Source organism: Pungitius pungitius, chromosome 12, assembly GCF_949316345.1.
Source record: "Pungitius pungitius chromosome 12, fPunPun2.1, whole genome shotgun sequence".
Classification (NCBI taxonomy): domain Eukaryota; kingdom Metazoa; phylum Chordata; class Actinopteri; order Perciformes; family Gasterosteidae; genus Pungitius; species Pungitius pungitius.
The window spans coordinates 19,790,242-19,817,801 of record NC_084911.1 but is presented as its reverse complement, the minus strand read 5'-3'; the positions used below and the strand labels follow the sequence as shown (position 1 = coordinate 19,817,801).

General features: G+C 47.9%; 2 protein-coding genes across 6 annotated transcripts; both read left to right on the top strand.

Moving 5' to 3' along the window:
• The first annotated feature begins 6,310 nt into the window (after positions 1-6,310).
• Positions 6,311-20,668, top strand: tcf20 (transcription factor 20). 5 transcript variants are annotated; one of them, XM_062565806.1, is made up of 7 exons: positions 6,311-7,005; positions 8,589-8,661; positions 9,837-16,875; positions 16,959-17,052; positions 17,161-17,210; positions 17,311-17,467; positions 19,192-20,668. In XM_062565806.1, exons 3-7 carry the CDS (start codon positions 9,901-9,903, stop codon positions 19,209-19,211), a joined length of 7,296 nt encoding a protein of 2,431 aa, XP_062421790.1. In that variant the 5' UTR covers positions 6,311-7,005; positions 8,589-8,661; positions 9,837-9,900; the 3' UTR covers positions 19,212-20,668. The 5 variants fall into 5 exon arrangements, with proteins under 5 accessions (XP_062421790.1, XP_062421788.1, XP_062421789.1 ...); XM_062565804.1 differs by having other exon boundaries at positions 8,589-16,875; XM_062565805.1 differs by having other exon boundaries at positions 6,312-7,005; positions 8,589-16,875; positions 17,367-17,467.
• Positions 20,669-21,705: 1,037 nt separating this feature from the next.
• LOC119220591 (germ cell-specific gene 1-like protein) lies at positions 21,706-27,342 on the top strand. The gene is made up of 7 exons (XM_062566229.1): positions 21,706-21,907; positions 22,573-22,895; positions 25,810-25,857; positions 25,936-26,100; positions 26,207-26,318; positions 26,885-27,066; positions 27,125-27,342. The coding sequence occupies exons 2-7, from the start codon at positions 22,601-22,603 to the stop codon at positions 27,340-27,342; spliced, it is 1,020 nt and encodes a 339-aa protein (XP_062422213.1). The 5' UTR covers positions 21,706-21,907; positions 22,573-22,600.
• The last annotated feature ends 218 nt before the right edge of the window (positions 27,343-27,560 follow it).

The window sequence follows — 27,560 nt, the reverse complement described above, 5'->3', positions numbered from 1 at the left end:
TCTGCCTCACCTCCTCTCCGTGCAAAGCATGCTGGGAGCGCGGCTACCAGCTGAGACGACACTAACTAGCTTAGCATCCAATCTGAATGCTAAATGTGTGACCTGTCAGCCCGCCTGTTCCCATCCAGCTGTGGTGACACTCACCTCCTCATCCATCATCCCCTCACTCCTAGCTCCCATTAATTTTTCAGTCACACTGGCGAGCAAGACTTACTCAATTATTGATGGAGGGACTGAGGTGTGTGTGTGGGGGGGGGATAAGATATATTAGTAAGAGATTCACATGTGAGTTTGCGCTTCGCCTTGAATGGGACACATGTCAGTGCGCTGTAGCGTGGTGCTGACCATCTGGGCAGAAGCTGGTACCTGAAGGCCGGAACCATCAACAGCTCTTATTCATCCGCCCGTCCGGAGGCACAGCTTGGCTCCCGATCTGCCTCTCACCCTCTCACCCTCTCACTCTATCACCCTCTCACCTTCTCACCCTCTCACTCTATCACTCTATCACCCTCTCACCTTCTCTGGAGGCTGTGTTTTTTCCCCGGTCACTCCTCCCTATTCTCCTGTCTCCCACCTGATGTCCCTTCATTCCGTCCTTTCCCCCCCTCTCCATCAGTCTCTTTATCCCACACAGGGGTAAGAAGGACAGGGGGCTGCAGAACTTAAGGAAACGTACCCTTCCAGGATTTTACTTACTTTATCCTCCGAACTTGACCGTAGAAGACTTGTTTGTTTGCTTAATATTTCCTAGCTATTTGTATGTGTGTGTGTGTGTGTCTGTGTGTGTGTGTGTGTGTGTGTGTGTGTCTGTGTGTGTCTGTGTGTGTGTGTGTGTCCTACCTTTTTTTTATACATCCTTGTCCCTTATCGTTCTGCTCTTTATGAAGTACCTGCATTTTACAATTAACAGTTACCTAGCAACAACATGTATTTAGTGAAAGGTGCCTCAGGCAGCAATGAAACATAAAGTATATTATTTACAGTAATATTGCTACATTACATTTGGTACAATAAGTAGAAGGCAGTTGACGCGTGCTGATCATGTTCACCTCCGCACACTGCGGACAAACTGTTCCTGGAGATTTGATTTGGCCGGACACTTCATGTCATCGTGTGTGTGTGTGTGTGTGTGTGTGTGTGTGTGTGTGTGTGTGTGTGTGTGTCCACGCACTGAGCTCCTTGTGGAGGAATATCGGCCAGTGATTTAACACAGCAGTTGGACAGTGTGTGGATCAGTGTGATGAAACTGCCTGTGATCAATAGATGAGGCGTGTAGACTTTAGTCATATCATACATTCATGAATTCATTTTAAAGCTACAGAAGGCAATTTATGCTAGAAGCATCTTTTGTTTATAATATTTGAATTTTTCTTTACATCACAACAGAAGTCCATTAGAGTCCATAAATCACACATTACAACATTCCTTTGAAACAAATACTTGTTGTACTGCCGTGATATTGTAGTTTTTGCGTGAACAAGACTTTCACATGAAGAGAGGCCTGGAGGGACACACACAAACCTTTATTCATGTGTGAATTATTATTTGATTTGGGTTGGCTGAAGATAACCAACTATAGGAGTAGAACTGGGTGGCACTAAAGCAAAGTGCACTCCAAGTAAGAGTTTGACATTTTGTGAAATACACCTGCTTGATTTGTAGTGGATGGGAAGCTGTAGCCAGCAGCCGGTTAGCTTAGCACGAAGACTGGACACAGGTGGACACAGCCGGCCTGTGTTTATTTACCCCGTTTTGCAGAGGGCTGTGTGCCACACGGGAAATGAGTTGTTGCCCCTTCATGTGTGAAAGCTGTCAAGTCATCGGTAACACCTACGGTGAACCAATGACTTCCAGTTACACCGTTTAGCACAAATTGTTACTGTACTCGAGCCCAGAATGACTCAAGCACGTGTGTGCAGACAAAACAACAGGTGTGCAGTCATGAGGATGAGTAACCGGGAGGAAGAATGTGAGCAAGGCGCTCACAAACCAGACGTGTGGAAAGAGATGGAGAGCTGAACGGAGATAAAGAGAGGCACAGATGGAGCGATAGGACATCAACAAGTGAGAGATTGCCGCGGTGCTAAAAGACAGAAAGAGAAGAGGAAGTGCTGAGGAGAAAGGGTTAAAGAGGAGGGGGGGGGAGAGAGAAATGGTTGCCTCAGCAACAGCAGCCAGCATTTCCTCTCTTTCTATCAATCCCTCCTGCAGACACACAGAGGCATACATACACATGCCCCCCCCCCCCTCTCCCTCCTTCATCCCCTCAGAGTTGAAGACTTTTTGCAGGCTTCCTTCAAAAGAAGGATGAATTAGCCTGAATGCTGTGGAGGCACAGGATGTGCTTTGAAAGGAGGGTAGTACGACTTGATCCAATGTGTCACTGTCACATCTTCACATTGTCGTTTTAGAGATTTATAGATGCTGTACATGTATTGTCAGGTCACATGTGCAGAGATGTGTCATTGGAGCACAGAAGCCCGCCGGCTGAGGTTAAATAAAATGCTTCATGTACAGTAATCTCAAGATGCAACAGGCTGGCATTGTTGAATATTTATATTTCTACAGATAATAACTCACTTCCCGACTAAACCCTGTCATGTGTGTGTTTGTCCGGCGCATGAAAGGCGCCACAAGGGGGAAGGGTCCCTAAGGTAGTGGTGGCATCACATGAAGGGCGTGTGAAAGCTTGTGTGTTGTCACTGTGAGAGATGTGTGCGTGTGGGATGTGTGACTTTGTGCCATTTCTGGCTGTATGATTTGTGTGTGATGCAACCGCAGACTGTGATATGCAATGTAGGGTGTGTGTGTGTGTGTGTGTGTGTGTGTGTGTGTGTGTGTGTGTGTGTGTGTGTGTGTGTGTGTGTGTGTGTGTGTGTGTGTGTGTGCGTGTGCACAATGTTGTGTCCCTACATGTATCCCCTGTGAGAGCAACATAGATCACCGGGAGAAGAAGACGGACCCCGGAGGGAAAGTGCAGAGTAATAAAGCACAAGAGCCCCACCATGAGTCACAAGGACGCCGCCGAGATGACGACGCCACCATCACATTTAATGGGGCCACGGGAGAAGGTGGGGGAAAGTGGAGACATGGGGTGGGAGGGACGTGAGCCATCGAAGTTACAGGAAAAAGGGAGCCTCAGAACCAGGGATCCACTGTCCTCCACGTCACGATTTGAATTATGAGCTCAACGTGGCGCTGTAGTCCACCTCTCAGACCCACTAAACGCCGTCCACACCTGGAACCCTAACTTCCACTTTCTGCTGCTCAGGATGCTGAAGCCCAACCACATCCTCCCCCTCTGCCTCTTTCACAATCTCCCATCCTCCCTCCATCCCTCCCGGTATCCGTAGTGATTGGAGGCAGGGTTCTGCGGTTGCTAGGAGACAAGGAGAGTGTGGCAGCCGGTGTGGGAGAGGTGCTGTGTGAGAGCAGGGGAAGGGACGCTATGGGAGAGAGCGCCCTCTGCTGCTTCCTGTGGGCCACTGAGTTCAGTGCCCTCAACATCTGGTGGACGGGCAAAGTGTTGACACAGAAGTGAGTCTTTTGGTGCGTGGGAGCCCTGCTATTGATTTGCAGCTTCGATAAACATCACTCGTTCGATTGGAGCAATCTCTTTAAGAGCGGTGAGCGGTGTCACTTTTGAGGAGGTCCATCTTTGCATCATCGGCCTCTGTTAAGGTCACAGATTTAGAGTCGGAGCTGTTGCAAGTGTATTTCAACCGGGCTGCGTCATGCTCTTTGATCCACGAGGGTCTCAATGAGCTCGTGAGAAGGGCAACACACCGAGTAGCAATCAAAGTTCACCATCTTGTTTTCAGCCGACCCACTGTCAAAGCCGTGCCCCTCTGCTGATAGAATACTTCATACTTAATAACTGTGGTAGTGTAGGACACTCTGGATGGAAATGGATCAAAGACTGTTAAATTGCACCAAAGCATAGGAAGGAGAAGGCACTTCAAAGGGACTGATGAACTGAGATTGCAGGTAAAATAACGGGGATATTTCTCCAAAGCCGGCCTCTGGGCATCATGCTGCATGTTTGTTGGATGACTCTGACTCCGTGTGGTCATCAAGAAAACTGCAAAGCACTGCTGCTTTCATTCCACTGAGTACATTGATTTCAGAACATATATATATATACATATATATATTCTACATAAACGGCCCATGTATAATCCTAAAGACCTAACATTACTTGAGTATTTCTTTAAATGGCCGCCCCCCCCACCCCCCCGTGGTGATCGTTCTGCTGTGATGGAGTCATTATTGGTTATTATATCCGCAGGTGTTATCCATCATGTATCAAAAAGAGCCTTCTAACTAAAAATCTAAAATGACACCTCAGAGGGGAGGGCATTCACGGGGGAAGCGGTGGTCGCAGCAGAGAGGTGCTCCAGCTGAGCCCATTCACCAGCAACGTCCAGCGTCCCAGCTGACATTGTAGACGTCCTTTAGAGAAGCAGACCCTTTCAACGCGGTGAAACGAATGTTCTGACCTGTCAAGGGCAAAGCAGTTTCATTTCTACCGTGAAGGCTTTCAGATTATCGTTGGTCGCTCGGTGCACATATTTGCTCAGATTTTCCTACAAGAAGATGGTGTCAAAAAATGTAAATGCAGTGTGGTATCTTCTCGAGTTTACCTGACTGGGTCATGTGGGTCTAACACATAATGGAGTGGACATATTGTTCAGCGCTCATATTCACTCAAGGTTCCATTCAGCCATCCCTGTGAGCAGATTGGGTGCAGGGGGACAAGTTGTGACAGTATCAGGGGAGAGCGTTCCAGCCTTGAGATGTTCCTGCAATGAAAATACACTGACATCAAATCAAAGCGCTCATATTTTTTTAATCAGCATTTTAAATTGAATACCATTGCCAACGGATGTGAGGCAACACACAATCGACCTGAAGGAGGCTTTTTGCATGAAAGATGTTTTTTTCCACAGAAAACGGAAATGAATGTGAAGACGTCTTTGGGAGATACGAAGAACTGTTTCCCAGCAGTGTTGGGAATTTGTCTAAATCTGTCCCTATTTGTATTCACAATGTCTCAGCAAAAGACGTTGAGGGCATTGAGTGTGTTGAAAACCGGTCGCTCTCTTTGCAACGGTTTGTGATGAGCCTCCTCTGCAGAAGGTTCTGTGCCCTTGTCTGTGATGGAGTCTGTGTGCATCCCAGCAGGCGTCCCTGTTGATTGGACAGGCCTGGCTGGCTGACTTGCTGGCACAGAGTATCAATGCCCTTTTTCTCACCTCTCAGCTCTCTCGCCTTCCACTTCGTGGCAACACAAACGCACAAATTGCCGTATTTTGACGGCTGGAGTTTTGTGCGCCGGGGGAACAAGAAGCTCCGCATGCAAATCGCACATGTAAAAAGCAAGTGTTCATACGTAAGCCCAAAAATTATCCACAGTTAAGGCTGTGTGATGCAGTTGCTATGGCAACTATGATAGAAATAGACGTGTATCTGCAAGGGCAATGAAATGTATTGAACAGTTGTTTGGAATACTGAGATTTGACTCTTTTGATCGACAGGTTAAATGAGACTTCCTATGCGGAGGTGCATGCCCACTGTGTTGTCTTTGCACGCACTTGTGTGAGTTCACTGTGTGATTGTGTGCGCGCGAGCATGTGTGGGTGGGTGGGTGTGCGTGCATGTATGGCACACTGCAGTGAATTAAAAGTGCAGCACCATGGATGGGGGGCCATAGGGCACACCATTATTACTGTAGGAGTGGGTGAGCGGGTCTGCACTGCACTCGCTGGCCCTGTGTGCGAGGAGCTCAGGCAGACACAACAAAACACACTTAAATATGGGGGGAAAGGATTCCATTTGTAGCCCCTCCATTGTGCCCCTGGTTGTGATGATGTTTTCTGAGCGTGTCGTGTCAAACATTAACCAATGGCTGGGTGTTGTAACAATGATTTCAGTGGCTTCTTCTTTGGGAAAAACAACAATATAGCTGCAATGTGTGAATGAGGGGGTCGGCGCTCCATCAGCAACAGACCACAATGAGATGAACAAGCTTCAACCAATGCACCGCCATCTCCTTCTAACTCATTCAATGGGCATTCCTTTTTGCTCCCAAATGATCCTTTTAATGACTTGTTCATTTCAGACATAACCTACCATTCCATTCAGCCTCTCTGTATCGCCTTTGCACCCCTTCATCAGGCTACCCTAATTCATCTTCACTGGAGATGAAACAGGAACAAAGGAGCTCTACTAAATCCCTCTCCCCTGACATGCAACAACAGAAAATAGAGCATTGCATTTGCAATATCACTATAATCTCCCATGTTATTGTAGAAATAGGGGGGAAAGCAGAGGAAAAGCAAGAGAGGGAGGGGGGTGTGATGGAGAGAGATGAGGGAGAGGGGGGTGCAGCAATATGAGTGTGTATGCATTTTCAAGGCGGTCTTTCTGTAGCAAGAAGAAGAGGAAAAAAACAGCAGTCTAAGAGGGAACCGAAGAGGTCGGGATCCCGGTGAAGGCACGCAGACGCGATCCGGGCTCGGAACAGGACGTTTGACATCTTCGCGCGTTGGTGGACACTCTTCAGATGGACATGCGTTTAATTTAAGCTCGAGATAGGTGGAATCACCTCAGCGGCGTGTGAAAGAGGGAGCGAGCGAACAAGAGGGGAGGGGGGCGGGGGTGTATGGACCTCACTGGCTACGGGACCTACAGGCGCCCCGATTGTGTTCCGCTCGCATCATTTTCGGAGGCGAGGACAAAAGGAAAAAGGGGAAATCGGAAGAAAGGCCCGGGATCCGAGTGTCGTGACGGGCTGCCCTCCCTCCCCACACCCCCGCGCCTCCCCCACCCACCCCCCCAGCCAGCCAGCCAGCCAGCCCGACTTCGCCGCCGCTGGTTCGGGGCTGTCTGGACTCAGAGAGGGTGAGGGGAACCGCGGCGGAGCGCTCGACTCGAGGCTGGGGTTTCCTGTCACAAAACAGCCTTTCACTCTTCCGAGGGGCCTTGTGCTGCTCCGTTTTTCAGGTATGCTCCCAGAGTGCGCTAGCTAGCTCGTCTCTGACTCTCTGCCCCCCCCCCCCCGGCAAACGTTAGCTGTGGTTGCTCAAGGGAAATGTCAGGCTGCGTGATGATGGCGTTCTGATGCGGTACCCACACCGGGTCCGCCGCCAGAATGCGATATATTTATGCTAGCTAACCCGTGTACTCCACAGCCCCTCTGGATTTCTGCGGGGGGGGGTGAGGGGGGGGGAGACATCTGCACCTAATCACCTCTCTTTTGTAGCTAAACGCTGCCTGGCTGCCCCGTGCCTCTCTCTTTTTTAGCCTGCTACAAACCACCGCTGTATGCGTGAAACCGTAATAAACGCAGATTAGCTTGATAGCTGCGCGCGCGTGGCTCAGCTAGCCCCGTAACGCACGCGACCGCATCGCTTATTTAATCCGTAGTTACGCGTTGTGTATGTGTGTGTTTTTTTTGTTTTGGTTGCTAACGCTAACCCGCGAGCTAAGGGGAGGCAGCACCACACGGCTAATTGTAATGCGCACCGCTAGTGGCTAACGTAGCCACCGGGGTAACGTACAAAAGCCGCCGCGGTGTCGGTGAGCACCGGAGCCCGAGGAGCCCGCAGCTGGCCGCCGGGCTTCGTGCTCTCAGAAACCAGGCGGCTTTGTGACGGGCTGCGTCGAGCCCGCCCGTGTTTTATTAATGCTGCACGGTTCTATTGTGATTCGGCTGTGGCTGGTTTCTCCCAGTGAGCTGCTGTGGTTAATTAGTAATGGAGGTGAGGGCTGAGACACGGATGGAGATCGATGGTGTCCTTTCTAACTTTTCCCGGTTTAACACCGCGCCAGAGACCAGTATGCAGATATCTGATTTATTTTACAAGGTGTGACAGTACTGTCTGGTTCTTTCCATCTCTGTGGAATCCGCAGAGCATTGCATTGGTGAAGATGGGTTCACACTAATGATGCTGTTGAGCAGCCAGTAAAACCAGTTGGTGATCATAAACAGCCAGGCCTTGTTACCCTGTGTCCCGGTGAAAGTCGACACTTAACTAAAGAAGCCCAAACTTGTGTCAGGGCCGTTAAACGTTTTACAGTGGACAATGGGGGCCTGTGTCACACGCTGCAATTATGGGTGCTGACCTGTAAAGATGTCGTCATGCCTTTAATTATCACCCTAATCATTAAAGCCTGTTAAAGCAAGTTAAATACACTGCCGTTTATGGTCTTTGGTCTCTTTATAGAGAGACTGCCTCTGTCACACTTGTGAAGTAATGTTTGTGACTTTTGTTACTTTTGTTGCCTCAATCGCACACTGCCGCTAACCCATTTTTCTTCAACAGGCTGTTTTTTATCAGTCAGAGGAGACAGCTTAGTATTGTTAAATGTCCAACCACAACGAAGGCTTCCTCCCAGCGCATATTAAAAACGGGAGGGCTGAAATGAGGCCAGCAAGCCTTTTTAAGTTTGTGAAAAGAAGAACTATTGAATGACCACCACATATTATTCTGTGTAACATACATGTAGCACAAAGGAAAGTAAATAAATGATGCCTTTTCATTTGTGTGTGTTAACTATCTTTGATTCATCTTTTGTGTTCGCAGAGTTGCAAAGGCTTCTAGTCAGCAGCTCCTGGAAGATGAACTTCTCTGCATGGAAATACTGAAGAGAAAGCAGGTGCTTGAATTGACTGAGCTTGAGGTGGAATAAATGGATTACCCTCCCTTTGGAAAATTGTTGCCATGGAACTAGGTAGAGTTAAGTGTTGGTTGACATAATGTAACAAAGGTAAGACCGCTACATGCTGAAGATACAGGCGAGCACCACGAAGAGTCTGAACACAGTCAAGAAAAGAACACTTACTTAATAGGGACCAAAGTCTTCTACAGTCCAAATTAGTTCACGCAGTAGTGAAAAAAACAACTAAAAGCAGTATTTGAAAGGGAATCGCCAAGAAAAAGAACATCTCAAAACGTATTACACTTTGCATCCAAGACCTGAAGAGCATATCAATGGGGTGTTTGCCTCTGGGAGAGTTCAGTGAACGTCTGTATTCAGACCTCTTGATTCAAGTTAGAGCCGTTTTGGTCTCACACAGGTGTCAGTCAGGTCCTGGCAAACATTTTGAAGGGCTGAAAGACTGTTGTGACCAAACACATTCTCAATGGTTTTATTGAGATTTTTTTTCTTTTGTTTATTTGCACAACATGCTATTGGACCACAATTGAATCATCACATAGCTCTGTTTGCTTGAGCTATTATTCCAGCAGAGGGTATACATGTAAAGACATTTGAGGTCGAGCATCTCACATGCTGGTGTGTCAGACGTGATATCATCGCCTGCTCGGTGCCAAACTGCTTCATGGGAATGGCTGCACATTTTTAATCTTGTTTTTCTGCAGTAGAAACTGCTTCACAATATCTTTTCTTTCAAAGTTCCATTTTTTTAAGACCTATTTGTAAAGTGAAGCTTTTTTATTTTTTCAATGAAAAAAACATACTATTATGACATTGAAGAAATAAGACTTGACCATTTGGCCTTTTCATATGTTGATAAAACTATTGTCTGTTCAACCTCTACTCACTTTCTTCACCCAGAAAGTGATCATTACATCTGCGCTAGATATTCCTCAGCTTAATTTGTTTTTTTAAGGCATTTCCTTGTTTTACTGCCAGGCCGTAGACTCTTGTCATCATTCATGGTTACTGCTGTAAGCATTCCTTTTCCTGATCACAAGCATTCCCTGGTATAGACTCTAACGGTTATTTCCATATTTTTTATCCAATCTTGGAAAAACAATGCAGAATTTTTCTAACAGTCCGATTCCCAATTTGCTTCCCCCGGGATTCAGTGGGAGGGGTGGAGGGGGAACTCTGTATCCCTCTCAGTCAGCAGAGCCCCAGATTTCCCCAAGGATGACAGACGATTACGCAGGGATGCAACAGCAGAGCCTGCACAGAGGCCATCATCACCCCAGTCAAGCCAGCCACATGCTTGCGTACAGTGCTCGAAACAGAGGTGCTGTGGAGGCATCGCCAACACAGAGTAACGTTCACAGCGGCAACTCTAGCAACCCCTACAGGAAGGACGCCATGGATTACTATTTTTCCATGGCAGGAAAGGAAAGACACAGGAGGGGAGGCATGGCATATGGGGCAGGGTTTGGGTACCCTAATATCGATGGACATATACCTCACCAGTATCGACATGCCGGATCTGGCTCTGCACCAGCATCCGGCTTGATGTCACCATATCCTGTAGACTACGGCTCAAGTGTTGGTTCTAGTGGAGGTGCTGGTGTTGGAGGGTTCTCTCCTTCACATCAGTACAATATGAGTCAGAATGCTGCAATGCAGTCAGTGCCAGGTTCTCAGATGCAACATCGCCAGCTTGGACAAGCCTTCCCAGCTGTTCACCATGGACAGCAGCATAGGAGCTATCCGCACTCTGGGCACAGAATGACCCCTCAGTACTCTCACTACTCACCGCAGGGTGCAGCATCCACAGGGTCATCAGGAATGTACAGCCCTCCTCCACAGAGATACCTTGACGGGGCTGCTGGTGCGGGGTTTGATCCCAAAGTCAACAATTCCCCCAATGTCAACTCTAGTTCAAATTCAATCTCCAGTTCAGTTGCTGCTAACAATGTGGGGCCAATGGAGAATGTTCAGCAGAGTTACCATGCATCAAATTACCCTGGCTATTCCCAACAGACACTTTCGCTTCACAAGCAAGCCACACTACAGCACCGCAACTCGCAGCACAATTTAGGGGTAGGCTACGACAACTCTCTCAAGATGCAGCACCAGGGCCCATCTCCAGGCTCTGTCTATGCTAAACATCATCAAGCATCCAATCCCAGTATACCTCAAGCAGCATCTCAAGAAATAGCCAAATCCCCAATGCATCCCAATGCTCAACAAGCCCAAATGAACCAAAACTTTAGCCCGATATCCAACCCCTCACCAGCTGCCTCTGCAGTGCATTCCCCAAGTTGTAGCTCCTCTCCTTCCCCTTTGATGGGCGTCACAGAGGTACATGCAAACCCCTCAGGTCATGGTCCATCGCATCATCCTTCGTCGAACCCCCGTAGCAGCCATGGTCAAGGTAGATTACTGCAGACCATGCCACAATTAAGTCCCACACCCAACTCAAATAGCAGCATCAGTAGTGGTGGTAGCGGAGGCAGTCATAAAGCTCACAGCATTGGAGGGAGCAGTGTGCCTCCAACGAGCCGAAACAAATTGGGTTTAGGGGCAGGAGTTGGATCGCGAGACGATGGCTCATCTATTTATTCATCCTCTCCACTAGACAAAATGCAAGATGCTGCCCTGAATAGTCTTAATGCCTTGAGCTCACAAGTTGCCAATTTACCAAACACAGTACAGCACATGGTTCTCACCGATTCAGTGCTTTCACAGAAGAAGGGGAAGGATGTGGGCCAGATGCAACAGGCAACGCATGGCGCGCCACCATCACAACCAAGGAGTCGAAATGCAAGTGCAGCCTCAAGCACTAGCACAGTTAAAGACGGAAGTGCTCCCGGGATTGGTGATGGTGCCAGTTTAGATGCTGAGGAAGACTCCTCACGAATTTTAGTTGGAGGCTCGTCGGTGACCAAGGTGGAAAGGGAGGAGCAGTTATCTGAAGGGGAACATGGGAGGGTGAGGCAGATGAGTGGTGCAAGCAGTGGATCTGAACCAACTGGCTATCCCCTTGCCTCTGAGAGTGAAACACAGACTGGTCTAACATCCGCTAAAGAACTAAATGTTTCTGAAACGAAAGCAAATGAGACACGCGCATCCCTTTCATCGTCATCCCCAGCTTTTGGATGTCCGTCAATTTTACATTCAAAACCTCCAGTTTCCTCCCCCCCATCATCCACATCTGCCAGTGTTCCTCCTCTGCAGCCAAATTGTATCTCCGAGCCTGGTCTGACATACGGTGACCACAGAGGTGGCCATCGGAAGACAGCAGAAATAAAAAGTGAGGTCATCAAAAATGAAAATGAAGGCCCGCTCGACAAACTGGAGAAAGGCCGTCTTCAAATGCAGCGAGGTGGAGAAGTCAATTCAAAAAATTGCCAGGACAAAGAAAACAGGTTGCATACTGCATCGAGATTACACAGCAATGAGAGGGGAGAAAAACACACGTCTGAGGAGCTCCAGAGTGCTAGTAACGTTGGTGTGATTGTTTCAGCTCGGTCTGAGGGAAGTCAAAATGAAAAAAGCAAGCATCCCCAAGGCAACTGCATAGAAGAAAAACACTCTTTCCTGAGAGAGTCGAGCAGCCATAATGGAGAGGAAGGTGTAGATCTGAGTTTATATTCCTCACCTCACCAAAAATCGAATTTTGGACGGCCCCAAAATCCTCCCCAGTCTGGGCCGCATAAATATGTCTATCCAGAATCAACATATGGCTCAGATTTGACAATGAAAAGCCGAGGGAGGGCTGGCCCGGTGGGTGTGATGGAATCAAATTCCAGATACTTAGGGTATCAACAATCCCAAGCTGGTTATGGCCATGTGCATCCAAAAGATGCTAGTTCTGCAACAGAGGCTTTGGTAAAGAGAGGGCAAGGCGTAGGAGCTAAAGGTCAGGAAGATCATTTGCAGCAATTTCCAAGTCTTTTGCAAGAGGTTCTTCAAGGTTACAATTTAGATAGACGCTATGGCAGACCGGAGCAGGCCTTCCCGTCCCATCAGCAAGTTCAACAACCGTTTCAAACTAGACACTCGTATGGCATAAATGAGGCTTTGGCTCATTCCGGACAGATTGGTGGCACTTTGAAGCATCCACAGCCAAACCAGAGGCACGGAAGCGAGCCTAGTTTTGCCACAGATACTCAGTCTTCAGTGAGGTCTGATGTACCTATTACTAAGATAATGCAAAATGCTGACAAAAATGACATGGGTGTGTCCTATGGCCATTTGACACAGGCTACGGAGTCTCAGCAACCCCCAACAAAGCATATAAACTTGGCCGACTACTCTCTCCCACAGAGAAAAGCCTCATCAAATGTGTCCACTCCACCCTCTGCTGTGCAGGAGCTCCTGTTGCAAGAGCCAGAGCCGCTAACGGGCATCATGGGTCAGACAGAGTCTCAAAAATCATCAGGCTCCATATTAGCCCCATCAGAGCGGCGCTCTGTCATCTGTGATGTGTCACCAAACCGACGCGGTACTCCAGAAAGGGAAAGTGACAGAGAGCGGGAGAAAAGTGAAGCCTCTGTAATTCAACAGCCATTTTCCTCTCCAGCAGCTGCCAGTGATATGAGTAAAAAAGATATTGGAGAGAAACAAGTGGTGAAAATTGAAATGGCATCAAAGAAGGCTGCCTTGGACGCTGCAAACCTACCACCTGCTCATCATGGTGTTGGTTGCGCTGATGATGCTGAGATGGAGTATCATTCCAAGTCTGGTCATTCATCTGTTGTGATAAATGCTGACCCCTACAGGCGAGGTAATGTGGATATTCCATCCTTACCTTCTCATCCTTTGAGCGCTAACCCTTTATCTTCACCTTCAAGGCATAAGTCTTACCTTCATGGTGTTGATTTATCAACTGGCAGTGGCAACAGCTTTCCTGCCTATCGATTTGGAGATATACGAGAAGCCAATATGATACCACGCCCCCACAACCCCCATTTTTCCTCCCACCATCCGTACCACAATTTATCCCCCCAGGCGCAGTCCACAAATAAGCTTCAGATGTATGCTCACCCTCGTGGCGCCCCTCATCACCCCCATGATATGAACGATTGGGTGAAAGCAATGAACAGGCCATCAAAGGAGATGATGCTGCTTCCTGGTTCTTCTCCAGGAAGACATAAGGTCAGCCAAGCAGAAGCAAGGCAGAGGATGGTCTCACAAACCGACATGCCCGTTGAGCTGCTCGCAACCAAAACACTCCATCATCAAGGCGCTTTCTTTGATTTAAAAATGTGGGAGTCAACACACTCCGGAAGAGACGGTGCTAGAATGATGGAGGGAGAATCGTTTTACAGAACACAAGCGCCTCCTCCCCCTCCCTCTGCTCCTGTAGCTTCACACGTTCCCATTCTACCACAAATGAGTCATGGCCTAAATGCTGCTGAACCGGGGGTCCCCAGAGGAGCCGCAGAGGACGCCAAACATCCCTGCCCACCTCCCCCGCCCATATCCGCAAAGCCTTCTGCCAACATGACCTCCACGCAGCCACAGGTGTCGCGTCAGACTAAAGCCAGCGGTTCTGGCGACACAAATCCGCTAATGTTGCGAAGGAGAGTTCGTTCTTTCATCTCTCCCATTCCTGCCAAAAGGCAACTCCAGGATGTGTCTCAGCAGAGAGCTGCAACAAATTCACACCATTCGCCTGGGGCTCAGTCTGAGTCAAGCTATCACAATGAAGACGACTCTAGTTCAGATATCCCATGTCCCAGGCTTTCTTCCCCTCTGCCTGGAGAGAATACCTACTCGCAATCTCTATCTCCATCAAGTGGTATTACCAGGGCTATGCCTCCCAAAAAAGGCAGAGGTTTGAAACTAGAGGCAATAGTGCAGAAAATCACACCAAATATTAAAAAGCCAGCAGTACATGTCGATGATGACTCGAATCATTATCCAGGCTTCTCTCACTCTGAGATGCTGCCGTTTAATGATTCCCAGGACCAAGACATGTCACATTTCCCACGTGGTGTAGGAGGGGACGATAGTTACATGGACGAAAGTCATTCATTAAACGACATTATTTCCTTCAGAGGAGTTGATGAGACTGGGCCTTTACCTCCATCTGCCTACCCGTGTGAGCATCATCAGGCGTCCCGAGCCCTAAAACAAGACTTTGACTTTGGATTAGGATCCACTGTTTCATCAGCATCAGGTGACAAGGAGGATTTCGCTTTGCTTGGACCGTTACCCCCTCCTCCACCTCTTCCTCGCCCGGTCCAGGGTTCCCCCCCTCCATCTTCGTCTGCCCTGTCGGACATTCAGCATTTCACCAACACTTATCAGCAGCTCGAGACAAGAAGAGGGGAGCAGTCTGCAGCTAACCTCCTTCGACAGAAACTTCAAGAATCTGGCATGGGATTTGATGATTATCCCGGCAGTGACTACTACGGAGGCACTCCACCCCACCATAATCAGGCACAGGGGCACATGCTGAACAGGCCACATCAGATGTCCTCTGGCAGGTCCAGCCTGTCGCCACAAGATCCCAAACTGCACGACAGTTCCGTGCCTAAAGGTTATTTCCCATCAGGCAAAAAGAAGGGGAGGCCCGTAGGCAGTGTGAATAAACAAAAAAGGGCCCAGAATCAAGCCCAATCACCAGGGCAGGGTCAGCCCCAAGCCCAAGTTCAGAGCACAACTCCAAGTGCTCCCTCAGTCCCAACCGAGCCAACCACAGCGGATGCAACAACCCCACCATTGGTGCCAACTACGAGCAGCACACCGCCCCCCACAGCCCCTCCTCTGTGTGACGGTAACAACTCGCCACCACTGACCCCGCCCATTTTAACCCAGATCGTGAAAGTGGATGTTGAGAGTGAGGATACGCAGCCAGTTATCGAGGTCAAGCCTGTGCGAAGGAGACGCAGAGGTGGGAAAGATGAGAATGAGACGCTGGAGGCCAGAGGGCGACAGAGGAGGCGAAGGAGAGCACCTGGGCCGACGGCACCATCGGTGGCCAAAGTCGACCCAGATCCCCCTTTAGGGGGAGGAGCGAGCCCCGGCCCTAATAGAGTATTTGTGGACCCGAATAGAAAGGGTCCGTTTGTTCCGCACATACACGTGGAGAACAAAATACCAGAGATTGGTGCGGTGTGCATCATCGTAAATGCTGAGGAGGAGAAGCTGAAAGGGGAACGTAGTGCAGTCGGAGGGAAAGTGGGGGGGAATGGGATCGATTCTCCCTCCGCCCCAGCTCCTTTCTCCCAGTTATCTAGGAGAGACAGAGAGTTGGAGAAAAGGGAGACGGATGAAGCGGAGACAATACTTCCGTCGGGAAAAGCGCTCCCCTCCACTGGCTATATTGTTACAGGCCCGGTGATCACAGAGACCCATCACACTGGCCGCCTGCTCTGCTGCTTGTGTCAGAAATGGGCAAATTACAAACACCTTGGCGATCTTTACGGCCCTTTCTATCCAGCCGAATATGCAGCAAAGCTCCCCAAGAATATACCACAGGTTCGACAATGTCAAGCGCCCATTGGCACAAGCAAAACGGGACAAAACTCAGACATGAGCTCAAGCGCTCTGAGGGCCAACCCGGACACGCAAACGCAAGAAGCTCAGTTCATCCAGCCCCCCACTGTCAGTGACTACGCCATGAGCCAAGAGACAAACCCTGTTTTTCTCCCCGCCAAAGTCAGAACGGCCCCGACAGCCGCCGGAGAGGAAATGATGATGCACATGACTGGCAAGTTCAGTAATGCCTCGTCGTCGTCGTCCTCCTTCTTCTCCTCCTACATCAGTAAAACAACACCGTCCCTCACCTGGGACATGAATCTCGACATCCGGCCTATCCCGAAGTTGAAGAGGGAGCCAGAACTTGATACCGACAAGGAACATCCGCCAATCCAGCAGCAGCAGCAGCAAACAGACGAAGCTCAGCAACGACCTCAACACAGAAAGCTGACCTCACACCCCCGCTTTAAAAGGAGGCACAAATCTAGTGAGGATTCCCCCAGAATGGTGCCTTCCAACAGTAAGGCGTCTCTGCCCTTCCAGCCCCCTCCCCCTGCCTTGGACTCCCTGGGACCTTTGGCACAACTTGCCCAGCTGCCTCAGATGCCGATGGACCCAGAGGAGCTGTGGGTCCATGAGGGATGCATGGTGTGGACCAGCGGGGTGTATCTGGTCAACGGGAGACTGTACGGTCTGCAAGAGGCATTAGATGGCGCCAGAGAAACGGTGAGTGTCCTCTTAATCTACTCTACTAGTTTTTGTTTTGGTATTTTTCATCTTTGTAGCTTATTTCTGATGTCTTCGCTCAGTGCTGCTCCTACTGTGAAATGGTTGGCTCGACCCTGGGCTGCTACAGCAAAGGCTGTACGCTGCGCTACCACTACCTGTGCGCCATTGAAGCAGGTGAGTGGATGCACCAAACACACACACACTCTAGGAAGTGTGTGCATGCCCAGTTTCTCTATAAAGTGTGAGCTTTGTGTGTTGTACTTATTCACTGTCCCTCTCCAGATTGCTCTCTGAACAAAGACAACTTCTCCCTGCGGTGTCCAAAGCACAAGGTAACAAAGGAGAGGTTGATCTTTGTTTCGTGTGATTCACTCATTTTCTTTTGCCATTGTAGATCAGCCACTCACACATCTTTTCGTCTTACCCTGACAGTTTTCCTTCCATGCTACTCCCTCTCTCTCCCCCCTCCTCCTGCCTCCTTCGTTCAGTTTACCCAGAGCATCCGGCCTGCCAAGCCAGTGTACCTGGAGCAGTCAGAGAGAGGCTGAGAGAAACGCAGAAGAGGAAGAGACACCACAGTCTTGGAGCTGTAAGTTTAGACTTGGTCGTGTGTGTTTGTTTACCTGAATTTGTGTCTACAGCATGTTTCAGTGTGAATTAGGGATGTCAATGATTGTCCTGCAGGAAAAATTTGCATTAAGTCAATTTAAGGTCTAAATAGACCCTCGTCTTTTTTAGCGTAGGGCGGCAAAAGGAAGTCTTGGTGACAAATAGACGGGACACCCTGCCGAGTGTGTGTCCATCTAGCTGTGTCGCTCTCAGAGGGAATCAGAACAGTCACATAAGCAGACAAATGAGTATTGAAACCATTTTACGAGTTCACATAGTGTGTCATCCGATCAGTTCTTCTGATCTGCTTTTATAGGGACTATAACCTTTAGCGCAATGGATGGTTGCAATAGGTGGCTGATCAAATCAGAGCCCCCTTAACTATGACCTGAATACATTTCAGCAAAGCCAACAGATGATAAGAAATGGTGGACGTTTCCAATAAAAAATATGAAAGCGGCACCTCTACTTAAAATGTTTTGTCAACACTCGGTGAGTCATTGGAGCGCCAGACTATGTGGAATATGGCTTTAATTATTATTTCTACCTTTCATAAATTGTGATTTGTCCATATGAGACCCGATAATGACAAGCTTGTAATTCAACACTGTTGGCCACGGTAACAGAGCCACGTTCAATCATACTGCTTGTGCACTATATTCAGTATTTTTCTCTGGCGTTTAGGTAGCATATTAAAAATAAACTTGAACAACGTGCTGGCATATTACTGATTTAGTGTTTAAATTTGTAACTGTTATTCATGGTGATGACCACCCTGTTGGTACAGGAGTGAGTAGGAGTTGAGAGTTTTGGCTAAGTCTGTGACTCCATCCATAAATAGCCACCCATCCTCAGTTGGGCCCTTACCAGTAGCGTTTACACCCTATACACGGTGGCCTCTTTGTGCCTGTGTTTGTGGGCCATACTTGCATGTATTTATACTCGGCCTAAGAGCGTCTGTTCTCGTCAGCTTTGAGTGAACATTTTGCATCAGTGGAGGATTTTCTACTGGCTGGGAATTGCCACATCCCTAAATGGGTGTTAACTCTGTAGTATAGAACCCCCACATGCCCCACAGGTTCACTGGCCACAAACACACTTTCATCAGCGAAACATTATTTGTCTGGAAACTGGTTCCTCATTAATGGACCTTCATTGAATGGCCAACGATGTATTGCCTCACGGCTCTTTATAACCTTTCTATTCATTCTGTTTTATTTCAAGGAGAGGTGCAGTACCTTCTCTTTGTTGGCTGCTCTCCCACTCCTCCTCACTTCAATCAGCCTGTCCTCATGGAAACAAACCAAAGACGCATACTCCATTTTTTCTGTCTTTGCATTGGATTGAGCAACCTTATCCTGCTTCATCACGATTTGTAAAAATACATTCTTTAGTATGAGCATTACTTGCTTTTCATTTTTGATTTCTTGTTGAATATGTTGAGGTTTGGGTTTCTGTGGCTCAACTTGTACGATTAAATAATGTGGCATCAGTGCCTTAGATAATCAATAAAGCACTGTGTAGCAATAATTAAACCACCTGTGATTATCTGCCTAATGGTCCACGTCAAGACCCTTTGAAAAGAGGGCATGTCCATGACAGAAGTTCTGCTAATTTGTCATTTCATTCTTTGTGTCTACATGCGTGGGTCTGCTTGTAGATCATACTAACCTCAATGTGTCTGTGTTCCCTTTCCAAGGTTAGTTTGGTCAATAGAAGACTGAGGAGTGGGACAGGACTGGCGTCTATGACGGAGACCAACTAAAGGGAATGTACACTTTCTCAACGGGAATCAGCATCATTTACATGTACAACCATGGAGAAAAGAACCTTTTTTTCTGAGAGAATTGTTGCTCTTGACTTAAAAGCAGAAAAAGAAAAAAAAAACATGAACATGTAACAGAGCGGAATGGAGCTACAAGTAAAAGAGGAAAAATGTGACCACAAGACCATTTGGAACTAAAGGAACATTTTTGTAGAGAACAAAAGAAACAAACTTCCTCTCTAGGCTTACTTTTATTTTCCTCGGACACCATCAAAGTGTAACTCGTGTTTATCATCTGTTTATGTTATCAGGTTTTTTTTGTTCTTTAGGTGGTTGCTTCAAAAGGCGATATCCCAGAAAAGATATCAAGAGAATTTAACATCTTCTCACGAGTAGTAAATCTTTCTTATAATAGAATTACCACCATTATCATTATTTAGTCCTCCTTATTATTTTGTATCCTCGTCAGTATTTACTCATGAATATAAAAATAGATGTATCTCACTTTATGTTCTGACAACACATGATTTGGATTTGTTTTTTCATCCCTGGAGAGGGAGGAGCCAGAGTCATGTTTGGAATGTCAGGGTGGAGTTTGCCACAAAGACATTATTGCCTTGGAGAACGGACATCTGTTGCCTTTCAAAAGTCGTGTGTGTGTGTGTGTGTGTGTGTGTGTGTGTGTGTGTGTGTGTGTGTGTGTGTGTGTGTGTGTGTGTGTGTGTGTGTGTGTGTGTGTGTGTGTGTGTGTGTGTGTGTGTGTGTGTGTGTGTGTGTGTGTGTGTGAGAGAATTAAATGCCGATATCTGGGTCTTTGATTCCATCTTTGGTCCTTTTGAAAAGTGTTCTTATTTTTCATCCCTGAGGTTTTTACGGTACAGAAAAAAAAAATCCGATGGACACCATCTTATTTTTCAAGTACAAATGTTGGTTATGTGCAAAGCAAAGGACGGGGGGGGGGGGGGGGGGTGCAACACTAGGGACTAATGCCTGTCAGCCATCTGAAGATGACCAGAGGACGCTGAAGGCTTTTCATTCTTGTGGAACTGTGTCACCGGCTGCACGGTCCACGTGGGACGAGACGTATGACGGACATGCATTTTAGTGACCTGGAGCCTTCGGGGGGGTCGTGTGATCGGCCTTACCAAGTCGTAGTGAGCGGCGTCACTGTGGAGCCACAGTCATCCGATGGGGAGATGCAGAATCCATTCAAAGAAAAACATTGCCATACAATTTCAAAGTGAGTCGTACATGGTGTTGTCTTTATCATTTTCTATTGTTATTCTTGTAAAAAAAAAAAGAAGAAAAAAAAAGGAAAAAACGTCACGCTAAGAAGACGGTTACACTATCAAAACCATGCTGTATTAGAAATCTGTCCATATGTATATGAATTATGAATACACTTTAAAAAAAATACTTCAAGAAGGCTCTTAATTTTTTCTGTCAATTTTGTTTTTTGTTCTCCTGACAATGAATCTGCCTCCCTCTATTTCTTTTATTGTTGCACATGAATTCTCAATCACGGATGCATCTACGTCTCTATTTCTGTCCCCCTTGTTTCAGTTTGGGGGGAGTGCATAAACCTGATTTAACTCTTTAGAAAAGGGGCTTCTTCAGTTGTTGTACAGGGCAGGTGGGAAAAGTCTAAAAGTCAGTGAATACATGGAAAATAAATTCAATTGTAACTTCATTTATTTTGTCTAATAAAGCAATAGGGTAGTTAAACATAAAGAAACATTTTTGTTAACGGTTAAATCATTGAAATAGTATCCTCAGTATACATGTAAATATATACATTGATATTTGGCGTTTGGATGTAGGTAAATCTCTGTGACGACTCCATAAATTGATTGGAAAACGTGTTCGAGTAACAAATCAAGTAAAAATCAAGTCTGGAAAAGGGAGCCAAAGTCATTGGATCTGTGGTTTAAACCAATGTCAACTTGAGCTTAAAAATGTACCGGTGAGTTTTGAGAAAAATGGATGACGACACAACACATATATTTGTATAAATGACATTGTTAAGCAGCCACCAGTTTATGATGTGTGGACTTTCTTAAGAAGGGACCCACGGCAGCAAAATGAAAGGATTTGATAGCGGTTGACTGCGGGTATTAAACGAGTCGCTTAGAGCCCCCTCTTGTGGAGCCACTGCCACACACACACACACACGTACTGCAAAGCAATGTTCAGGGAGTATCTTAATGTCAAGGTGGTGGTGATGCGTTGACGGGGGGGTCTCCGACGTGGGGGGGGGCGATAAGATGAATGACATGGATCCAAAAGGAGTCGAGGAAACATAATGGAAACAGATGGAGCAGCGATTTCTGTTTTGGATTTATACAGAAGGATTAAAGAGGAGGAGTGTGTGTGTGTGTGTGTGTGTGTGTGTGTGTGTGTGTGTGTGTGTGTGTGTGTGTACGCGCTGTGCTCACAGTGGTGTCCGACTGCTGGGGTCTCATCACAAACAATGACAGTCACTCCGCTCACAGAGGTCATCGCGTCATCTGCTCAAATCCTCTCACTATCTGCAGCAGCCGAGTGGAGGGGGGAGCAGGCGGGTGGAGGAGTTGGGCCGGATGTTCCTTCCACCTTTCACGCTTCACTTGATGAGGGAACTGAACACAAAGTGTGAAGTAAGAGAGGCTGAAGTAGGTGAGTGCTTTTTCTTCAGATTGAATTGTCTGCTTGAGGCTGAGTGCACGGCGGTGTTGGTCCTGGGGGGCTTCCATTGTGATGCCGATGTTCACCTGTTTCCCTCTTATTCAGCCATCTGTCTTCCAACCCATTACCAGCAGTGTGCTGATTTTCTGTCACAGTCTCTTTTATTCTTATCGCGATTAGTCATGTATAAACCGCTGGCGCCCCCCCACCTCCCCATTCTCACACCTCGGGAAGCGGTTGGGCCAGAGCTGCTTCTCCTTGGTAACTGGGAACGTGTGAGATGGAGGTGTACCCAAAGTCAGGGTGATTGACAGTTTGAACATTATTGCTGTTTTCCTTAATTGATGCTCTTCATGGTTCAGATCAGCCTAAAACAAAAAGTAAAGTATATTGATCTTGTTTGATTGTTTGTATGGTTTAAATGAATAATTAGGACTTTTATCTTCTCATTGCTGGTGTTTTGGTACATTTTGCAAAAAGAAAACATAAGCTTACTGAAATGTTCAGTAAAGAGGTAAAAATGGACCACCAAAGTATGCTTTTACTTGTGATTTGCAAGTGCCACTATCATTATTATCAAGTGTTGATTGTAATGTTTATGGTGTGTCCACCGTGTCTCATGGTGTCTGCGTCCGTCCCTCCTCTTCCTCCATCAGCCCGAGCCTTCATCTAAACCCCCCCGCCATGGCATTCCTGCAGCAGATGCGCTCCCCTCGCCTCTCCTTCCTCCAGACCGTCGTGTCCCTCTTCACGGGGGGCATCGCCCTCATGTCCCCCTACTGGTGCACGGGTCGGCAGAAGCTGCCCAAGCCCCTCTGCTCGCCCACCAAGCACGTCGACTGCATCCCCGTTCCCGGCATCTCCAACTCCTCCACCATCCAGTTCTCCTGGGAGACCGGGGACGACCGCTTCGTCTTCCCCGTCTTCCACACGGGCCTCTTCCTCCTCTGCGAGGAGGACATCTACGAAGACGCGCCGGGTAAGTGGGGAGAACAGGTCGACAAAAGGTCACGGAACGTGTGGATTTCTGTTAAGGAGGAAAAAGCGATGTGACCTTTGTTCGATCAACTGATCACAAAAGTAGGTTCGAAAGCTAACGTAGATTAAAAAACCCACTGTATGTGTCACCTGTGACCCTGAAAAGAGTTGTAGCGTTTAGGGAGAGCACGATCTGTGAGAAGACAGAATACAGAAGCAGTGACAAACCCCACTTTCACTAAAACCATCAGTACCAGCGCCAAGGATTCCGTGAGCGTGACCCTCGGCATGTGTGTCGTACAGGACATTCCCAAAGGGAGAGGAGGATTGGTGGAGAAGCAGGAAGTGAAACAAACTAACAACAATGAAGTAGGTCACAGGAAGAGAGAAGGTCCAAGGTGGTGGGATAAAGTGAGGCCTTGGGTGTGTTAATTTGTCAGTGTGTTCGTGCAGTGGAGCGAGTGTGTGTTTGGGCACAAGCTCAGCCCACAGAGGATTATCATCAGTGTGGGTTCTGCTCACAGAGATTTAGACTTAACAGCATGACTCAATTATGGATTAGAAAGCCAGAGAGGGAAAGGTTAATAGGATTCACAAACATCGGCTGGGTTTTCACCGTCTCATTTGCACATGATTTAAAAGATTTAGTGTGGTCATTGGTGCTATTTGGACAAATGTGTGTGTGTGTGTATACATATGTATGTATTTATGTATATATATGTGTATATAATTCCCCGTCTTCGCTAGCTGTTATTTCTTATTCTTTATACGTAGACAGATGAAAAAAATATAGTTCAATTAGTTCATGAGTTCAATTCCTTGTATCTGCACTGCAAGTTTAGCCAAAGGGTCAATTATACAAATCCATCCACACTTAATTAACAGTAAACCACACCCATCTGTACTCTAGATTTATATTTTCATTATTTTCATCCTAAATCAGAATCAGAACCGGAAGCCATTAATTGCCAAATATGTTACACATAGAGGAATTGATTTGTGTGATATAAGAATAAAATAGAATAAGATAAAGTAAAATTAAAACAATATTAACAGATGTTTCCATGGTGAGAGGTGCAAATAGAAAGGAGTATTTGGGTGAACGTGGGGCTCGGCCTTGGTTGATGAGACCATATGAGGTCTGCCAGAGGGGGGGCCCAAAGAGTCTCCTGCCTGCCTCACAGTCCTGGAGGCAAACAAGTCCTAAAGAGACGGCAGATTGCAGCCCAGGTTGAACTTCTCCAGCTGCCTCGGGAAGAACTTCCTCTGCTGGGCTTCTTGGTGATGGGGCTGATGTTCAGGGGAAAGAAGGCAGCCTGGGGGGGGGGAACTGCTTAAAGTGGTGAACAGAAACACCTCTGAGTGATGCTCGTCCCACTTTCTTTCTAACGGAGATGAAAGAAATTCTTGAGGACATAATATGTTTGTTTTATTGCCCAAGATGGTCCAGGACTATCTGTACAGCAGATTCATCATTAAAGAAATGATCAAAATGTTTTGGATGAAAGCTTTCTGCTCGCGAGAAACACACAAATCACCAATACAATACAATTTGTGCAACTGTAGGGGGCTAAAAGGGGCTAAACTAAAGGCATTTGGGGACTACATAACCACAGCAGCTCAGGATCCAGACATCTGCACCTGCAGTCGGTGCAGGAACCAAGTGGACAGATTTACTCTGTGTCTGCAAACCAATGATATGCTGTTTATGTCAATATAGTAGTCAAATGCATGATAATGTTAGCTGTATCTATTTGAAAAGTGATTCTGTCGCACCCAAGGAGCCAAATGTCCTAGTTGCAGATTTAAGTGAGTACTGTTCCGGACTAATGAATATTGCACCTAAGCTCTACAGATATAAATGAATGATAATGATTTAGTGCACTGCATCTTTGGTTAACACTTCCATGTAGAAGAGAAAAAGGAAAAGTTTATGCTGCATTTAGAAAATATAGACAAAATCTGGTGGCATCTGTTTCCGACGGAGCAGTGTGTTGAGCTTATGGGCCTCAGTAATTTAAAGCTTAAATACCGCATGCATTCGTGAATAAGCCATAAAGAAGCTTAGCCGACTCTAGGAGCAGGTTGCTTCTATTTTTTAGGTGGAGGAAGAAAAACAAAATCGGGGCTGCAAACAGCAGCTTCTGTGTTGAACGTTTAAAAAGCACTCACATTAGAACCCTTCACCCAGGAGACTGTCTTCTTGTGGTCCTGTTAGCCCCGCCCCCTGGATTTATACAAAACAAATCCCATAATCTCCTATCAGTTTAGCCAAAGCTTTTACTGCAATCTGACCACTTTGACAACACATGCAAAACCTTTTGGGAGAAAAAAAACCCCACTGCAAATCAAGAGGATGTGGCAAAGCGCACCAACGTGACATCTGACACGTTTTCTCACTTTGCAGCGATGTGTCTTCATTTCTTTGTGTGTTTGTCTATTTGCATCCATCTTAAGCAACCAGGGCCACCGTAGTTTAGAGCTGAATACGGCACTCTCAGTGTTACAGCTGTTACCACAGCTCTTTGGTAAACAGGCCACAAAGAAGCTCAGCCGACGGCCTCCCGCTGGTGGAACCCAACACACCGAAAACCAAATCAATAAGTGAAATGAAAGACACAACAACAGAGTCTCATTTTGTGGTGCTAGTAACATTTCCCCCCGTGAGCTCCATCCCTCCCGATTTATGGCAAACAGATCTCCTAACCCCCCCACCAGGTTCCCCCGGGCCATGTAAACACTTTTGCTTCAATCTGGTTATTCACTCAGTAATTAGATTGCAGTCTTCATCGAAATGTACAGCGTGGCGTGCAGGATGAAGACTGTTTGAGCTCCTGGTGACTGCAGTGAAACATGACTTTGCTCCAAAAGTATGACGTGTGATCTCACCCACATCTGTCTTTGGGTTCCCACAGAGGAGAAGTGTCGAGGGTTTTACACGTTGACTCCGGGATCTGAAAAAGGTAAAAGGACTCGTGGCATTTTCACGCCTCCCCTTTTCCCGCCTCTGTGCTCAGCCTCTCGTCCCCCCCCCCCCGCAGCGATGATGTGGCTGGCTCTGTCGCTGGAGATCATGTACGTGAGTCTGCTGGTGATCAGCTGCACGCTGCTGTCTGTGCAGCTGTGCATCCGGGCCTGCTGCCCCTCCACGCAGCGCTGGGGCTGGCTGCTCAACGCCTTCGCCGCCATCTTCACCGTCCTGGGAGGTAATCGCTGTTTGGTTACAACGCGGCACGACCAGTGGCCTACTGCTGGTTTCCCTTTTGCATTACACCACCGGTCTGGTATGTGTCCTCCCTGTTGTCTTCACAGGTCTGCTCGGGATGGTGGGTCACATGATGTTCATGCAGGTGTTTCAGACAACGGCCTCGATGGGACCAGAAGACTTCAAGCCTCACAGCTACGGCTACTCTTGGGCGTTCTAGTGAGTTCACACACGAGGCCTGACAGTCACAGCTGAGGCTGATCTCCTCCCGCAGCAGAGGAGCAGGTCTCACATTCCCGTGGGTAAGGCACAAGGTTGTCACGTCCTCCTGTTGAGTCATCGACCAATGGAAAGTATTCTCTCTCAGGACCGGGCTCCCTCATGACTAACATCCGCGTTTGTTTCCGACATTCCTTCCACGTCACGCTGGGACCATGTGTGACGGGGGTCCTTCACGCCGTGTCCCAAGAACGCTGCCTCAGCAGGAATGTTAAACAGCTACAAAGCTCCCGTCTATTTGAGCTCTTTCTGCCTCAGAGGGTTTAGAGCGTTGTATCTACAGGGCGTCTCAGAGCATCCGCCCTTTTAAAGTGCTATGCGTGTTTCAGGCAAACAGAAGCTCTCTGCAAAGCATCTTAAATCTAGTGTACACTGTAAGAACTGACGTGATATACTGAAGGTTTAAGGGAGGTTTTTTGCTTTTAATTGAAAAGGAACAACTTAGTCACCCCCCCCCTCAGCGGCACGCTGGTGATGCGCTTCCTGTCCCTCCCTGTCTCCGTCAGCGTGGCCTGGTTCGCCTTCACCGTGTGCATGTCAGCCGGCGTCTCCACCCTCAACAACTACACCAAGACCGTGCTGATGGTGGGCCCCCGGCACAGCTCCAGCCTCAACGCCTGCAGCTTCAACCTGGTGGGCCTGCTGCCGCCTTACTACACCCCCGGGCACCCGGCCGGCGCCCCGACCCGTCCCCCGTCCCCCCCCCCGGATCTCCCACCTGTCCCCGTACTACGAGGCCCCCGCAGGGATCAAACGGGCCCCCTCATCGAGGCTCGCCCACCCACTGCCGCCGGCCCACTGCGGCGCCTTCCGTCCGCCCCCGTCCCGCCCGGCGCCCCCGTTCCACCGCTTCCCCGCCCCCGCTCCGACCCCATCGCCCCCCCCGTTCCTCTCCGTCCACACGGCGCTGCCGGGCCCCCACGAGAGCCACTACGGGCCGGAGGAGGACTACAGCCCACTTTGACTGACGGGAGGACCTGTGGTCATCTGGCCAATCGAGTCCCATGTTTTATAAGGTCTGAATTCAGTGATGCAGAGGATGAGCCTCATTACAACAGCTGATGTCTAATAAAGAAGAACGTTGTTTGGTGAACTGATTATAGTTAACAAATGCTCATGAACTGTATCATTTAGAAACCTCGTGCAGTTTTACTTGTGAAAGAGCTGCAGTTGTCATATTTT

What these genes read in the sequence shown, in the direction of transcription:
- LOC119220591 (XM_062566229.1), top strand. Translation starts at nt 22,601, where the DNA reads ATGGCATTCCTGCAGCAGATGCGCTCCCCTCGCCTCTCCTTCCTCCAG. An exon ending in CATCTTCACCGTCCTGGGAG is followed by an intron (nt 26,101 to 26,206) that starts GTAATCGCTGTT and finishes TTGTCTTCACAG; the next exon opens with GTCTGCTCGGGATGGTGGGT. An exon ending in GGCTACTCTTGGGCGTTCTA is followed by an intron (nt 26,319 to 26,884) that starts GTGAGTTCACAC and finishes TGTCTCCGTCAG; the next exon opens with CGTGGCCTGGTTCGCCTTCA.
- tcf20 (XM_062565804.1), top strand. Translation starts at nt 9,784, where the DNA reads ATGCAGAATTTTTCTAACAGTCCGATTCCCAATTTGCTTCCCCCGGGA. An exon ending in TAGATGGCGCCAGAGAAACG is followed by an intron (nt 16,876 to 16,958) that starts GTGAGTGTCCTC and finishes GTCTTCGCTCAG; the next exon opens with TGCTGCTCCTACTGTGAAAT. An exon ending in CCTGTGCGCCATTGAAGCAG is followed by an intron (nt 17,053 to 17,160) that starts GTGAGTGGATGC and finishes GTCCCTCTCCAG; the next exon opens with ATTGCTCTCTGAACAAAGAC.